The sequence below is a fragment of the Moschus berezovskii genome, chromosome 17 (genome assembly GCF_049115385.1).
Source record: "Moschus berezovskii isolate FMDL1 chromosome 17, NW_MosBer_1.0, whole genome shotgun sequence".
NCBI classification, from domain to species: Eukaryota; Metazoa; Chordata; class Mammalia; order Artiodactyla; family Moschidae; genus Moschus; species Moschus berezovskii.
Genome location: NC_142476.1, coordinates 37,052,751 through 37,066,836, shown reverse-complemented (window position 1 = coordinate 37,066,836; position 14,086 = coordinate 37,052,751). Strand labels below are relative to the sequence as shown.

At 41.9% G+C, this 14,086-nt stretch overlaps 1 protein-coding gene, 1 long non-coding RNA gene and 10 other non-coding genes across 21 annotated transcripts in view; 1 reads left to right on the top strand and 11 right to left on the bottom strand.

Annotated features, from left to right (window-relative positions):
• The window catches only part of DARS2 (aspartyl-tRNA synthetase 2, mitochondrial), a 31,900-nt gene extending 27,688 nt beyond the window's left edge, over positions 1 to 4,212 (top strand). For 8 of the 9 annotated variants that reach the window (XM_055419218.2, XM_055419213.2, XM_055419211.2 and 5 more), the window contains one exon: positions 570 to 1,763. In XM_055419218.2, the coding sequence (XP_055275193.1) occupies positions 570 to 784 (215 nt within the window). In that variant the 3' untranslated portion in view covers positions 785 to 1,763. Of the gene's footprint in view, positions 1 to 569; positions 1,764 to 2,826 lie in introns of those variants that run through there. The other variant, XR_008685060.2, reaches the window with a different exon arrangement.
• Positions 4,213 to 9,801: 5,589 nt separating this feature from the next.
• LOC148775114 (uncharacterized) lies at positions 9,802 to 13,797 on the bottom strand. 2 transcript variants are annotated; one of them, XR_016039605.1, is made up of 11 exons: positions 13,680 to 13,797; positions 13,109 to 13,161; positions 12,894 to 12,923; positions 12,651 to 12,692; positions 12,311 to 12,342; positions 11,960 to 12,073; positions 11,659 to 11,699; positions 11,319 to 11,382; positions 10,378 to 10,408; positions 10,162 to 10,192; positions 9,802 to 9,983 (listed from the first exon to the last, which is right to left on the bottom strand). It is a non-coding gene; the product is annotated as an uncharacterized LOC148775114 (long non-coding RNA). The 2 variants fall into 2 exon arrangements; XR_016039604.1 differs by having other exon boundaries at positions 11,960 to 12,005.
• On the bottom strand, positions 10,052 to 10,128 carry LOC148775116 (small nucleolar RNA SNORD81). The gene has a single exon (XR_016039656.1). It is a non-coding gene; the product is annotated as a small nucleolar RNA SNORD81 (small nucleolar RNA).
• LOC148775115 (small nucleolar RNA SNORD47) lies at positions 10,262 to 10,338 on the bottom strand. The gene has a single exon (XR_016039654.1). It is a non-coding gene; the product is annotated as a small nucleolar RNA SNORD47 (small nucleolar RNA).
• On the bottom strand, positions 11,194 to 11,274 carry LOC129551860 (small nucleolar RNA snR60/Z15/Z230/Z193/J17). The gene has a single exon (XR_008685168.1). It is a non-coding gene; the product is annotated as a small nucleolar RNA snR60/Z15/Z230/Z193/J17 (small nucleolar RNA).
• LOC129551855 (small nucleolar RNA SNORD79) lies at positions 11,451 to 11,531 on the bottom strand. The gene has a single exon (XR_008685164.1). It is a non-coding gene; the product is annotated as a small nucleolar RNA SNORD79 (small nucleolar RNA).
• LOC129551819 (small nucleolar RNA SNORD78) lies at positions 11,770 to 11,834 on the bottom strand. Its single transcript, XR_008685137.1, has one exon. It is a non-coding gene; the product is annotated as a small nucleolar RNA SNORD78 (small nucleolar RNA).
• On the bottom strand, positions 12,078 to 12,138 carry LOC129551859 (small nucleolar RNA SNORD44). Its single transcript, XR_008685167.1, has one exon. It is a non-coding gene; the product is annotated as a small nucleolar RNA SNORD44 (small nucleolar RNA).
• LOC129551818 (small nucleolar RNA SNORD77) lies at positions 12,411 to 12,477 on the bottom strand. The gene has a single exon (XR_008685136.1). It is a non-coding gene; the product is annotated as a small nucleolar RNA SNORD77 (small nucleolar RNA).
• On the bottom strand, positions 12,757 to 12,838 carry LOC129551854 (small nucleolar RNA SNORD24). The gene has a single exon (XR_008685163.1). It is a non-coding gene; the product is annotated as a small nucleolar RNA SNORD24 (small nucleolar RNA).
• On the bottom strand, positions 12,993 to 13,055 carry LOC129551821 (small nucleolar RNA SNORD75). Its single transcript, XR_008685139.1, has one exon. It is a non-coding gene; the product is annotated as a small nucleolar RNA SNORD75 (small nucleolar RNA).
• LOC129551858 (small nucleolar RNA SNORD74) lies at positions 13,403 to 13,482 on the bottom strand. Its single transcript, XR_008685166.1, has one exon. It is a non-coding gene; the product is annotated as a small nucleolar RNA SNORD74 (small nucleolar RNA).
• Positions 13,798 to 14,086: the final 289 nt, after the last annotated feature.

Genomic DNA, 14,086 nt, shown 5'->3' with positions numbered 1-14,086 from the left:
TTTTCATTTGAAAATGTTTTTTAATAGAATAAAACTAGACAGTCTTAAGTCAATATTGCTCACTTCCCTGGAGGCTCAGACACGTTCATAGGGGTATTAAAAGTACTGCTCCACAGTATTCATCTTACGTGAAATTAGGAATGTGCCAGTGCATTTCTGATGGCCCTGGTTGCTCACATTGCTGGTTTTTTCAAACAAGAAACAAGAGTGTGAGAGGTTCGAGGAAGCTTACCTAGATTGTAGGCCCTCAACAACAGGGACTTCCTTCTGTGTTTTTGGAGTCCCGTGCACAGCACCTAATTTTGTTCAGCCTTCAGTGAGCACTTTTAAGGTCACATTAACTATTGTGATTGTTAATCCCAATAGCATATGAATGTTAGTCCTGAGCACTTTTCTAGAATGAGATAGAAAAGAACCTCTCAAAAAAAGTTCCCTAAAAAGGCCAGGGAACTATGATTAGCTGCAACTTATTAAAGGCTTATTTAAAAGTTTTGTACAACCTTAACAGAAAAACTAAGTCACCCTCAACCTTCGATTATGTTCTCAGTTATCAACTTTATATTTTACAGGGTTAGACAGACTGATGTGCCTTGTCACTGGAGCACCAAGCATCAGGGATGTCATAGCCTTCCCCAAATCCTTCCGGGGGCACGACCTCATGAGCAATGCCCCAGATTCTATCCCTCCCGAGGAACTGAAGCCCTATCACATCCAGGTCTCCTGGCCGACAGATGCAGAAACAGAAAAGAGCTCTTCGAATCATCCATGCCGTTCAGAAAGTTGAGCTATTTTGTCCTTTGTTTCCCCAAGGCTAAATCAGATCTGGAGTTCAGCCACAGATCTGACTTCAAGTTTTTAGATGGAAGAAATCCAGGCTACATTGTTCACCTCAATGAAGAAACAGATAAAAGGTATCCAGTTTGCATGATAACGTGCATTACTAGGATTATTTATTTGGAACTTTTTAAAAGTTTCCTTTTACTTGGAAAGGTGTGAAAGATGGCTCTTTGTTGGAGTAACATAATGGCATAGTGTTTTCTAATCACATTTTTTATACTCAAGATAGTAGACTGTTCTCTTAGGACAGAGGTAGTGAAACCACATGTAAAAATGTGGAAAAATTCTTGCCCCATTAGACTGGTCAGTTGATGGAGGGGTCAATGCAACCAGCTTCACCAAGAGAATCCTATAAAATAACCTGGATAATGACATTTATACTATCAATGTAATATAGTGAGAAGCAACATGACATAAAGCAGAAAAAATCACTGAAATAAAGATTACAGAGTGTTAATCAGTGCTTTACCCCACAAGTTGTATAAATCTCTCTTGGCCTCCCTTTCTGCATACATGAAATATAAACAATACTTTCTCTGAATCCCTCTTCTTGTCAGAATCCTAGGAGATAAATATATGCGGAAGATAACATGAGTAAATATGCTCTGAAAACCTTTCAGGCATTACTTAAATGAAATATTATCTACCTGGACACAGAATACTGGTATTTTATACTAGAGTACTATGTACTTTATAATTTTAGGTTAAACAAAACTGACATCTGTGGTAAAAAGGAAAACAGTAATCTCACTAATCATTATTGCTTATATTTCTATTTTTTAAAATAATCATGAATCCCTGAATAAATTTTCCTCAATTATAACTGAAAATATTAACCTTAAACCGACCTCAAATGTAGAAAAGTGAACACTGGAATTTACTCATTTTTTTACACATTCTGTTGACATAAATAAAGACTTATAAAATGGGAATAAGGTCTTGATTGTTCTTTTCTAGTTTACCTTCACTTTTGCCTTGACATTTTTTTATTTACAATTTATAAATATCAAGTATTCTTACATTCCAGTCTGTGTTTCTCACATTGCCATAAGCAGTGTGATACCATATAATCATCTGTCCAGGTCTAATTTATGATGTTCAGTAGGCTGTGAAGAGTGTACATGTCCTTCATGATGCTGTTCAGTTCAGTCGCTCAGTTGTGTCCAACTCTGCAACCCCATGGACTGGAGCATACCAGGCTTCCCTGTCCATCATCAGCTCCTGGAATTTGCTCGAACTCATGTCCATTGAGTCGTTAATGCCATCCAACCGTCTCATCCTCTGTCATCCCCTTCTCCTCCCACTTTAGCATCAGGGTCTTTTAGGTGGAGCTTTTCCCTCCAATCTTTTCCCATTTGTGGATGTACTCTGGAGCCAGAAAAATCCTTGCTGGCAGAGTTCTTATGAGAAAGGTGTCCAGCTCTGCCTACTCTTTCTCAGTGTAATTTATAGATGCCCTTTGTTAGAAAATGCAATTTTACATTCATCCCAAGCACAATACCTACTTTCTAAATGTAACTTACAATTCACTGTTTAGAGCCTAATTCTGACCACAACGTCTTTCTGTCCTGAAAATGAGTTACAAATGACTCCCTAAATCCAAACAATTATTGTAGCCTAGACACCACACCCCAGATCCCCAGAGGTTCATACAATTCCATGTTGCCATCAGTCATTCAGTCCCATCAGGGCAAAAAGAGGCTTATGCTGAAACCCAGGGGATCATGTCGGAAATAACACAACCAGGGTTTTGAAGCACACAAGCTAATTGTAAAGTGTAATCGAAGTTTCAGTAACTTGGCCCAAAATACCCTTTGTTTGCTTAGGGGTTTTTCTCAGAATCTTAGAGCTAACAATGGCTGAGGAAACCCACTCCAGTGTTCTTGCTTGGGAATTCCCATGGATGGAGGAGCTTGGCATATTACAAGTTGGACATGACTGAGCGAGTTGAACATAATTGTGTTAACCATGCTTTGCTTACTCCCTCAGGCATGTCTGACTGTGACCCCATGGACTGTCAAGCATGGTCTGCCAAACTCCTGTCTGTGGGTATTCTCCAAGCAAGAATACTGGAGTGGGTTGCCATTCCCTTCTCCTGGGGAATCTTCCCAATCCAGGGATGGAACCCTATCTCCCAATTGCAAGGGCATTCTTTCCTGTCTTAGCCTCAAGGGATGATCCTTCTGGACATTGGATAATTGCTTTACAATGTATTGTTTTCTACATCTTGAATATCTTTATGCCCAGAATATCTTAAGGCTAATTCAAACTGTGATGACCATTATATCTACTACTGTGGGCAGGAATCCCTTAGAAGAAATGGAGTAGCCATCATGGTCAACAAAAGAGTCCGAAATGCAGTACTTGGGTGCAATCTCAAAAACGACAGAATGATTTCTGTTCATTTCCAAGGCAAACCGTTCAATATTACAATAATCCAGGCCAATGCCCCAACCAGTAACACTGAAGAAGCCGAAGTTGAACGGTTCTATGAAGACCTACAAGACCTTTTAGAACTAACACCCAAAAAAGATGTCCTTTTCATTCTAGGGGACTGGAATGCAAAAGTAGGAAGTCAAGAAACACCTGGAGTAACAGGCAAATTTTGCCTTGGAGCACGGAATGAAGCAGGGCAAAGGCTAATAGAGTTTTGTCAAGAGAATGCACTGGTCATAGCAAAAACCCTCTTCCAACAACACAAGAGAAGACTCTACACATGGACATCACCAGATGGTCAACACTAAAATCAGATTGATTATATTCTTTGCAGCCAAAGATGGAGAAGCTGTATCAGTTCAGTTCAGTCGCTCAGTCGTGTCCGACTCTCCGCGACCCCATGAATCACAGCACGCCAGGCCTCCCTGTCCATCACCAACTCCCGGAGTACACTCAAACTCATGTCCACAGAGTCGGTGATGCCATCCAGCCATCTCATTCTCCGTCGTCCCCTTCTCCTCCCGCCCCCAACCTTTCCCAGCATCAGAGTCTTTTCCAGTGAGTCAACTCGTCGCATGAGGTGGCCAAAGTTTTGCAGTTTCAGCTTTAGCATCAGTCCCTCCAATGAACATCCAGGATTGATCTCCTTTAGAATGGACTGGTTGGATCTCCTTGCAGTATAAGGGACTCTCAAGAGTCTTCTCCAACACAACAGTTCAAAAGCATCGATTCTTCGGCGATCAGCCTTCTTCACAGTCCAACTCTCACATTCATACATGACCACGGGAAAAACCATTGCCTTGACTAGACGGACCTTGGTTGGCAAAGTAATGTCTCTGCTTTTTAATATACTATCAAGGTTGGTCATAACTTTCCTTCCAAGGAGCAAGCGTCTTTTAATTTCATGGCTGCAATCAACATCTGCAGTGATTTTGGAGCCCAAAAAAATAAAGTCTGACACTGTTTCCACTGTTTTTCCATCTATTTCCCAAGAAGTGATGGGACCAGATGCCATGATCTTTGATTTCTGAATGTTGAGCTTCAAGCCAACCTTTTCACTCTCCTCTTTCACTTTCATCAAGAGGCTTTTGAGTTCCTCTTCACTTTCTGCCATAAGGGTGGTGTCATCTGCATATCTGAGGTTATTGATATTTCTCCCAGCAATCTTGATTCCAGCTTGTGCTTCTTCCAGCCCAGCGTTCCTCATGATGTACTCTGCATATAAGTTAAATAAGCAAGGTGACAAAATACAACCTTGACGTACACCTTTTCCTATTTGGAACCAGTCTGTTGTTCCATGTACAGTTCTAACTGTTGCTTCCTGACCTGCATACAGGTTTCTCAAGAGGCAGGTCAAGTGGTCTGGGATTCCCATCTCTTTCAGAATGTTCCACAGTTTATTGTGATCCACACAGTCAAAGGCTTTGGCATAGTCAATGAAGCAGAAATAGATGTTTTTCTGGAACTCTCTTGCTTTCTCCATGATCCAGCGGATGTTGGCAATATGATCTCTGGTGCCTCTGCCTTTTCTAAAACCTGCTTGAACATCTGGGAGTTCACGGTTTACATACTGCTGAAGCCTGGCTTGGAGAATTTTGAGCATGACTTTACTAGCGTGTGAGATGAGTGCAACTGTGTGGTAGTTTGAGCATTCTTTGGCATTGCCTTTCTTTGGGATTGGAATGAAGACTGACCTCTTCCAGTCCTGTGGCCACTGCTGAGTTTTCCAAATCTGCTGGCATATTGAGTGCAGCACTTTCACAGCATCATCTTTCAAGACTTGAAATAGCTCAACTGGAATTCCATCACCTCCACTAGCTTTGTTCGTAGTGATGCTTTCTAAGGCCCACTTGACTTCACATTCCAAGATGTCTGGCTCTAGGTCAGTGATCATGTTATCGTGACTATCTTGGTCGTGAAGATCTTTTTTGTACAATTCTGTGTATTCCTGCCACCTCTTCTTAATATCTTCTGCTTCTGTTAGGTCCATACCACTTCTGTCCTTTATCGAGCCCATCTTTGCATGAAATGTTCCCTTGGAATCTCTAATTTTCTTGAAGAGGTCTCTTGTTTTTCCTATTCTGTTGTTTTTCTCTATTTCTTTGCATTGATCACTGAGGAAGGCTTTCTTATCTCTCCTTGCTCCTCTTTGGAACTCTGCATTCAGATGCTTATATCTTTCCTTTTCGCCTCTCTTCTTTTCACAGCTATTTGTAAGGCCTCCTTAGACAGCCATTTCGCTCTTTTGCATTTCTTTTCCATGGGGATGGTCTTGGTCCCTGTCTCCTGTACAATGTCACGAACCTCCGTCCAGAGTTCATCAGGCACTCTATCAATCAGATCTAGTCCCTTAAATCTATTTCTCACTTCCACTGTATAATCATAAGGGATTTGATTGAGGTCATATCTGAATGGTCTAGTGGTTTTCCCTACTTTCTTCAATTTCAGTTTGAATTTGGCAATAAGGAGTTCATGATCTGAGCCACAGTCAGCTCCTGGTCTTGTTTTCGCTAACTGTATACAGCTTCTCCATCTTTGGTTGCAAAGAATATAATCAATCTGATTTCGGTGTTGACCATCTGGTGATGTCCATGTGTAGAGTCTTCTCTTGTGTTGTTGGAAGAGGGTGTTTGCTATGACCAGTGCATTCTCTTGACAAAACTCTATTAGCCTTCGCCCTGCTTCATTCCGTGCTCCAAGGCCACATTTGCCTGTTACTCCAGGTGTTTCTTGACTTCCTACTTTTGCATTCCAGTCCCCTAGAATGAAAAGGACATCTTTTTTGGGTGTTAGTTCTAAAAGGTCTTGTAGGTCTTCATAGAACCGATTAACTTCGGCTTCTTCAGCATTACTGGTTGGGGCATCGGCCTGGATTACTGTAATATTGAATGGTTTGCCTTGGAAACAAACAGAAATCATTCTGTCATTTTTAAGATTGCATCCAAGTACTGCATTTCGGACTCTTTTGTTTACCATGATGGCTACTCCATTTCTTCTAAGGGATTCCTGCCCACAGTAGTAGATATAATGGTCATCCGAGTTAAATTCACCCATTCCAGTCCATTTTAGTTCACTGATTCCTAGAATGTCGACGTTCACTCTTGCCATCTCCTGTTTGACCACTTCCAATTTGCCTTGATTCATGGACCTAACATTCCAGGTTCCTATGCACTATTGCTCTTTACAGCACCGGACCTTGCTTCTATCACTGGTCACATCCACAGCTGGGTATTGGTTTTGCTTTTGCTCCATCCCTTTATTCCTTCTAGAGTTAGTTCTCCACTGAGCTCCAGTAGCATACTGGGCACCTACCGACCTGGGGAATTCCTCATTCAGTATCCTATCATTTTGCCCTTTGTTACTGTTCATGGGGTTCTCAAGGCAAGTATACTGAAGTGGTTTGCCATTCCCTTCTCCAGTGGACCACATTCGGCTATGGTCCATGTGATCAGATCGGCTAGTTTCCTGTGATTATGATTTCAGTGTGTCTGCCCTCTGATGCCCCCTCCCAATACCTACCATCTTATTTGGGTTTCTCTTACCTTGGTCGTGGAAAATCTCTTCACAGCCGCTCCAGCAAAGTGCAGCCGCTGTACCTTACCTTGGACGAGGGGTATCTCCTCAAGGCTGCCCCTCCTGACCTTGAACGCAGAGTAGCTCCTCTCGGCCCTCCTGCGCCCGCGGAGAAGCTGTATACAGTTAGCAAAAACAAGACCAGGAGCTGACTGTGGCTCAGATCATGAACTCCTTATTGCCAAATTCAAACTGAAATTGAAGAAAGTAGGGAAAACCACTAGACCATTCAGATATGACCTAAATCAAACCCCTTATGATTATACAGTGGAAGTGAGAAATAGATTTAAGGGACTAGATCTGATAGATAGAGTGACTGATGAACTCTGGACGGAGGTTCGTGACATTGTACAGGAGACAGGAACCAAGATCATCCCCATGGAAAAGAAATGCAAAAAAGCAAAATGGCTGTCTGAGGAGGCCTTACAAATAGCTGTGAAAAGAAGCGAAGCAAAAAGCAAAGGAGAAAAGGAAAGATATAAGCATCTGAATGCAGAGTTCCAAAGAAGAGCAAGGAGAGATAAGAAAGCCTTCCTCAGTGATCAATGCAAAGAAATAGAGGAAAACAACAGAATAGGAAAAACAAGAGATCTCTTCAAGAAGATTAGAGATTCCAAGGGAACATTTCATGCAAAGATGGGCTCGATAAAGGACAGAAATGGTATGGACCTAACAGAAGCAGAAGATATTAAGAAGAGGTGGCAGGAATACACAGAAGAACTGTACAAAAAAGATCTTCACGATCAAGATAGTCACGATAACATGATCACTGACCTAGAGCCAGACATCTTGGAATGTGAAGTCAAGTGGGCCTTAGAAAGCATCACTACGAACAAAGCTAGTGGAGGTGATGGAATTCCAGTTGAGCTATTTCAAGTCTTGAAAGAAGATGCTGTGAAAGTGCCGCACTCAATATGCCAGCAAATTTGGAAAACTCAGCAGTGGCCACAGGACTGGAAAAGGTTAGTCTTCATTCCAATCCCAAAGAGAGGCAATGCCAAAGAATGCTCAAACTACCGCACAATTGCACTCATCTCACACGCTAGTAAAGTCATGCTCAAAATTCTCCAAGCCAGGCTTCAGCAGTATGTGAACTGTGAACTCCCAGATGTTCAAGCAGGTTTTAGAAAAGGCAGAGGCACCAGAGATCAAATTGCCAACATCCGCTGGATCATGGAGAAAGCAAGAGAGTTCCAGAAAAACATCTATTTCTGCTTCATTGACTATGCCAAAGCCTTTGACTGTGTGGATCACAATAAACTGTGGAACATTCTGAAAGAGATGGGAATCCCAGACCACTTGACCTGCCTCTTGAGAAACCTGTATGCAGGTCAGGAAGCAACAGTTAGAACTGTACATGGAACAACAGACTGGTTCCAAATAGGAAAAGGAGTACGTCACGGCTGTATATCGTCACCTTGCTTATTTAACTTACATGCAGAGTACATCATGAGGAACGCTGGGCTGGAAGAAGCACAAGCTGGAATCAAGATTGCTGGGAGAAATATCAATAACCTCAGATATGCAGATGACACCACCCTTATGGCAGAAAGTGAAGAGGAACTCAAAAGCCTCTTGATGAAAGTGAAAAAGGAGAGTGAAAAGGTTGGTCTGAAGCTCAACATTCAGAAAACAAAGATCATGGCATCTGGTCCCATCACTTCATGGGAAATAGATTGGAAAACAGTGGAAACAGTGTCAGACTTTATTTTTTTGGGCTCCAAAATCACTGCAGATGGTGATTGCAGCCATGAAATTAAGACGCTTACTCCTTGAAAGGAAAGTTATGACCAACCTAGATAGTATATTCAAAAGCAGAGACATTACTTTGCCAACAAAGGTCCGTCTAGTCAAAGTTATGGTTTTTCCCGTGGTCATGTATGGGTGTGAGAGTTGGACTCTGAAAAAAAGCTGATCACTGAAGAATTGCTGCTTTTGAACTGCGGTGTTGAAGACTCTTGAGAGTCCCTTGGACTGCAAGGAGATCCAACCAGTCCATTCTAAAGGAGATCAATCCTGGGTGTTCATTGGAAGGACTGATGCTAAAGCTGAAAATGCAACACTTTGGCCACCTCATGCGATGGGTTGACCCACTGGAAAAGACTCTGATGCTGGGAAAGGTTGAGGGCGGGAGAAGGGGATGACAGAATGAGATGGCTGGATGGCATCACCGACTCTGTGGACATGAATTTGAGTGAACTCCGGGAGTTGGTGATGGACAGGGAGGCCTGGCATGCTGTGGTTCATGGGGTCGCAGAGTTGGACACGACTGAGCAACTGAACTGAACTGAGTTCAAACTGTCATGGTTTATAATATTCCAAGAAATAAACATGTTCAAACTGGAAGTTTCAAAATCCACGTGGGGCCTACTGTAATACTATATGCACTTAATCCTGTCCAACTTTGTGACCCCATGGGCCATAGCTCACCTGGCAATACTGGAGATGGTTGCCATTTTTCTCCAAGGAATCGTCTCAACTCAGGGACTGAATTTGAATGTCTATAGTGAACCCCTAATTGTGCTAGGTAATGAGACTTGAGGCTTCTTTACTTTCAGCCAGTAAAGAATCCACATGTAACACAGGATTCTCAGGTTCACTGTCCTGGTCCAGTTTTGATCCCTGGGTGGACAGTGATCAACCAGTGTGGCCAAAAAAAAATGTCAACCTTTTACAGGAATAAATCCCAAATGCTAAGTTTTCTTTTGGATGTTGCCAGACCTAATGATTTCCTTGGTAATTTAGGAATTAGCAACTCACTGGTTAATTTGAACCACACTCACCCCCAAAATCTATAAAACCGGTATCCATTTTCTAAAGAGAATGTTGTTACAACTGCAGTATTTACCTTAAAGATCTCAAAAAACATGCCGTGGGGTCTTCTTGATTACAAGTGTCCCATTTTCCTACCTACACCTTATGAAATTGAAATGAGCATACTTCAGAATGATTTATAACATTTATTAAAATAGAAAGCTGGAGAATTTCCTGGTGGTCCAATGGTTAGGGCTGAGCTTCCACTGCAGCAGTCACAGGTTTGATCCCTTGTCAGGAAGCTAGGATCCCAAAAGCTGTGCAGAGCAGCAGTCAATTAACAGTTGTTTGCTCTTCTATCCCACGTGCATCCATCTGGCTGCCTGCAAGAATAGAGAAGCCATTTTTAGTCCCCTTTCCATGTTTCAATTCTAATGCCATTTGGGGTACACAGAATATCAGATCTTTGAACATCATCAAGTCATCAGTGAGAGAGTTCAAGTTGGGCTGAGATCATCACGTATTCTTAAACAAAGCAGTACAGTTATTTTCAAGGCTCACCTGTTATGTCTGACTGGTTATCATAAATTCCCTGAAAAGACAAGATCATATGTTAAATCACAGTAAACAATAAAAAATGTGTAATATTTGTTGCTAAAGTAACCTCAGAATCAAAATGGAACGGTTTTTTGGTTGATATCATTCTGTTCATTTGGCAGAATCATCACATCACTGGTTACCTTATAACTCATCAAAAATACCAGAAAATAAACTTACCTTAAAATCTTCAGGACAACAAAACATCTGCCTGATTGAAAATGAACAATAAAGACTTTCATTTACAACATGGCCTTGTAAACATTTATATATATATATGTATATGATGCCATTAAAATCTTCATTTAAAAATTTGCCCTTTCTCCCACTTTAACATTTTGTAAAAAAATTTCTAGGTCAGTGAGTCTGTTCTGGGCAAGGTGAATCTTTCTTATGATACATTTGGCCAAACCCAGAATATACAACATCATGACTTATCTCCAGTATAAGTCAATGTGGTGTGCACGCTCAGTTGTGATCACATGGACTATAACCCTAGATTCAGAATTTGAAGTGCCAATCTCATGCTAGATGTTGATAGTGAGATGAGGATGCTACATAGGAAGTTACTGTTCCATTTTGCTGTGAACCTGAACTGCTCTAAAAAATTACTATCAAACACCAGTTGAGTAACTCATTCTGGTGTTGTCTGATGCTAGGAGGGATTGGGGGTGGGAGACGGGGACGACAGAGAATGAGATGGCTGGATGGCATCACCGACTCGATGGACATGAGTTTGAGTGAACTCTGGGAGTCTGATGTGCTGTGATTCATGGGGTTGCAAAGAGTCGGACATGACTAAGTGACTGAACTGAACTACAATTTTGACATGGAAATTTCCTCAGGTTTTAGCCCGTTCTGATCATGTTAACTCCTAATCCTGAAACTGTACAGGATATTTACATTATGCTTATCCAAATCCTGAACATTTCAGTGACGCAAGGACTAACCTGACTAATTTCCACTTTCAAGGGTATAAAACACAATTGTTGCAGCCAGATACATCAGATAGGAGCGAAAGACAGTATTTGCTCATCACTGTTAGTCTGCTGAACTATGTTTTCATCATTGTATCGGCTTTAAATCACAAAACACAAAAACCAAACTTGAGACTTTCATACCTTTTGTTAGAACTCCTTCCTTTCATTGTAGTCCTTGCATTGTAGTCGCTACCTCTCTTCACAGCTGCAGAAATTAAATTACTTTTAATAAGTAGTAACAGATTTCAAAATACCATTGATACTGTTTCAAGATACTGTTTCAGGTTTTAAAAACTTCATTCTTTTTCAGAGAGATTCCCATCTGTTTTATTATAAAAATCATCACTAACAGTATCTTGCTTATTAATTAGATAAGAGTGATCTGTCCAACATCAGAAAACACTATCAAAGGTCAACTACTTGAACCAGCACATTTCAGAAACAAGTCCAAATGCCAGCAATCAGTGTTTTCATGTCTTACCCCGAAGACGTCATCCATAGAAAAAAACCTGTAGCCATCATCTGTAAGGAAAAAGACCTTTTCGTTAAAACGTTCATCTTATTGTTAAATTCTGAGTATTTTGTCAAAGGGTTCTTCAGTGTTAGACTTGTCAACATGCTAATTTCAGGTCAGACATTTGCTCAACATCATTACAAAAACCCTCTTCATCTTTTTCATAGCATGCTCAACATGCACTTACAAACCAGGCAGATTAGCTTGTAGTTAAGCATTCAACTTCATCAGCAGTCTCTGTAACAATGTTTTTGACATTAATACTCACCAAAAAGTCAGGCCAACTGTTTGACAGGTCAAGGATTCAAGTTCTCCTAAGAAATAAAAGAGTGGTTTTCTAATAGCCAAAGATAAATTTTCTCCTCACAGATTTTAAAAATGCCTGAAATCAGATAGAGCTAATTAAGACCTTCATATTCAGTCAGCATTTGCTTATCATCACACAGGCCGTTTTTAAGACAAGGAATTGGCTTTTATTTAATGCTTTCAGTACACTTTTCAAGCATTTCAAGGTAGGATTGCTTCCTGTGCATTAGAAGGCAACCCTAAAAAGTCATTAGTAGCATTCTGTCATGTTTGCCCAGTCACCAATGTTTAGTTCACTGGAAAGTTTACTTACCTCTTCAACTTCCAGCCAAGTCTGCTTAATGGCTACAAACAAAGAGAAACTAGATTAGTTGTAGTAGTTTACATCTACTATCAGCAAGTTTTACTAACTCAGATACATCAGATAAAATGGTTTCTTTCATGATTCTTATCTGTTGAACTATGCAACCATCACAGTATCTGTTTCTTCATTCCCTAGTATTCATTAAAAGAACCCAGAGATTAACATTTGAAAAGGGAGAGGAAGTTCCCAATGTAAGCACCAGTAAAACGCCTGGAACTCACTAGTCCTTTTCAAAAAAATTCATAGTAGTAGGTAAGGGATTATTAAAAAAAAGTAACAGGCTTCTCACCTGTCTGCTCACAGGTACAGCATGAAGCTTGAGCTTTAAGACCTGGGAAGAAATTTTCATGTCAAGGTAGGTGCAATCTCTGTGCTCTCTAAAAAGCCATTTCGTGTGCCTCAGTTAGAATAATGGTGGTAATAATTCTCGTCATCCTCACAGTCAAGAGTAGCAAATAAACTCTCATCATTGTGGCACATTCAGTGGACTTTCCACCTAACTTTCCCTTGTGAGGCAATTTCAGTAACTCACCCCAGCAGTTGTCATCCTTCTGGTACACAACTAGAAAACAGAAAGAATATCCAATGAAATATACTGTGGAGCTAAGCTAATCACTGTCTCAAGTATTTAAGCCTCAGAATATAAATTTTCAGAAATCCCTTCTGTCCACTACTCTGTAAACCATCACAGGCTTAAAGACCACATCTAAGATTTCACGCTTACCACTGCATTCAGCAGTTTCTTACCTGCCCACCAGAAGCCATCAAAATCCACATTGGAGTCATGCCTGCCGCGGTTCCTACGAAAAGGTGAGGAATTTTAAAAATGTGTAAGTTTACGTCACTTACATATCAAGTACACAAATCGTTTACACACCCACAACTGCATGAGAACCCCACAAAATTGAGGTTAAGCAATGACAAAAATGGTGCAATGCGAAACGCCGCCATTTAAAGAACCACGTGGCCTTCCCGACAACAGGAGGCCGAGGAAGGTTCATTCCCAGGTCATTAACAAAGACCCACTCGGTGAGTCGGGTTACGCCGCCATCAGAGCCGTTGGCATTCATCAACACTCTCAGATGTCCCTACCAACACAGGCTTCATCAGAGGCAGAGCAAACGAGCTGCGATTTTTCCCGCAGTTAGGCCCTATAACCCAAAGAGTATAAACTAGATCGTCCCCACATTCAACTAGCAATCCTCCACCATCTCATCTTGAGAGAGCCCTGAGATAGCCTGCAATTGGCCTAGGCATACCAGCCAACTCAAAGATACCCAAACTGCTAAGGGCTGGAGGACTCAGGCTAAGTACTTACTTAGCAGCAGAGAACAATTGCCAGGATCAGCCGGCTCGCAGCCACGAAAGACCGAGATGGCGACCAGGCGCCTGTATATAAATATTCTGCGCCATGACGTCATGACGCACACTCTCCGCCGGAGCCGGCTTCAGCTCCTCCCACTCTGTCTCAGTCTCCTCCTCTTCTAGTCGCACCCCGGTCCCGTCCTCCAAGCCCGCCCCCTCGGCCCCGCCCACGGCCCCGCCCACCTCGCCGTCGTGGGCGGGGATACAGTTGCCCACGTGATGCAGGGTTCCCGCCCTCCTACAGAGTGAGGAGGAGGGGAAGAGAGGGGAGGGGGCGCGAGGGACGGAAAGCGCTGGGGGAGGGGGAAGGGGGGCGGTATAAGGGTGAGTGATTTCCTTCCGGCACGTCGCCCGCTCCGG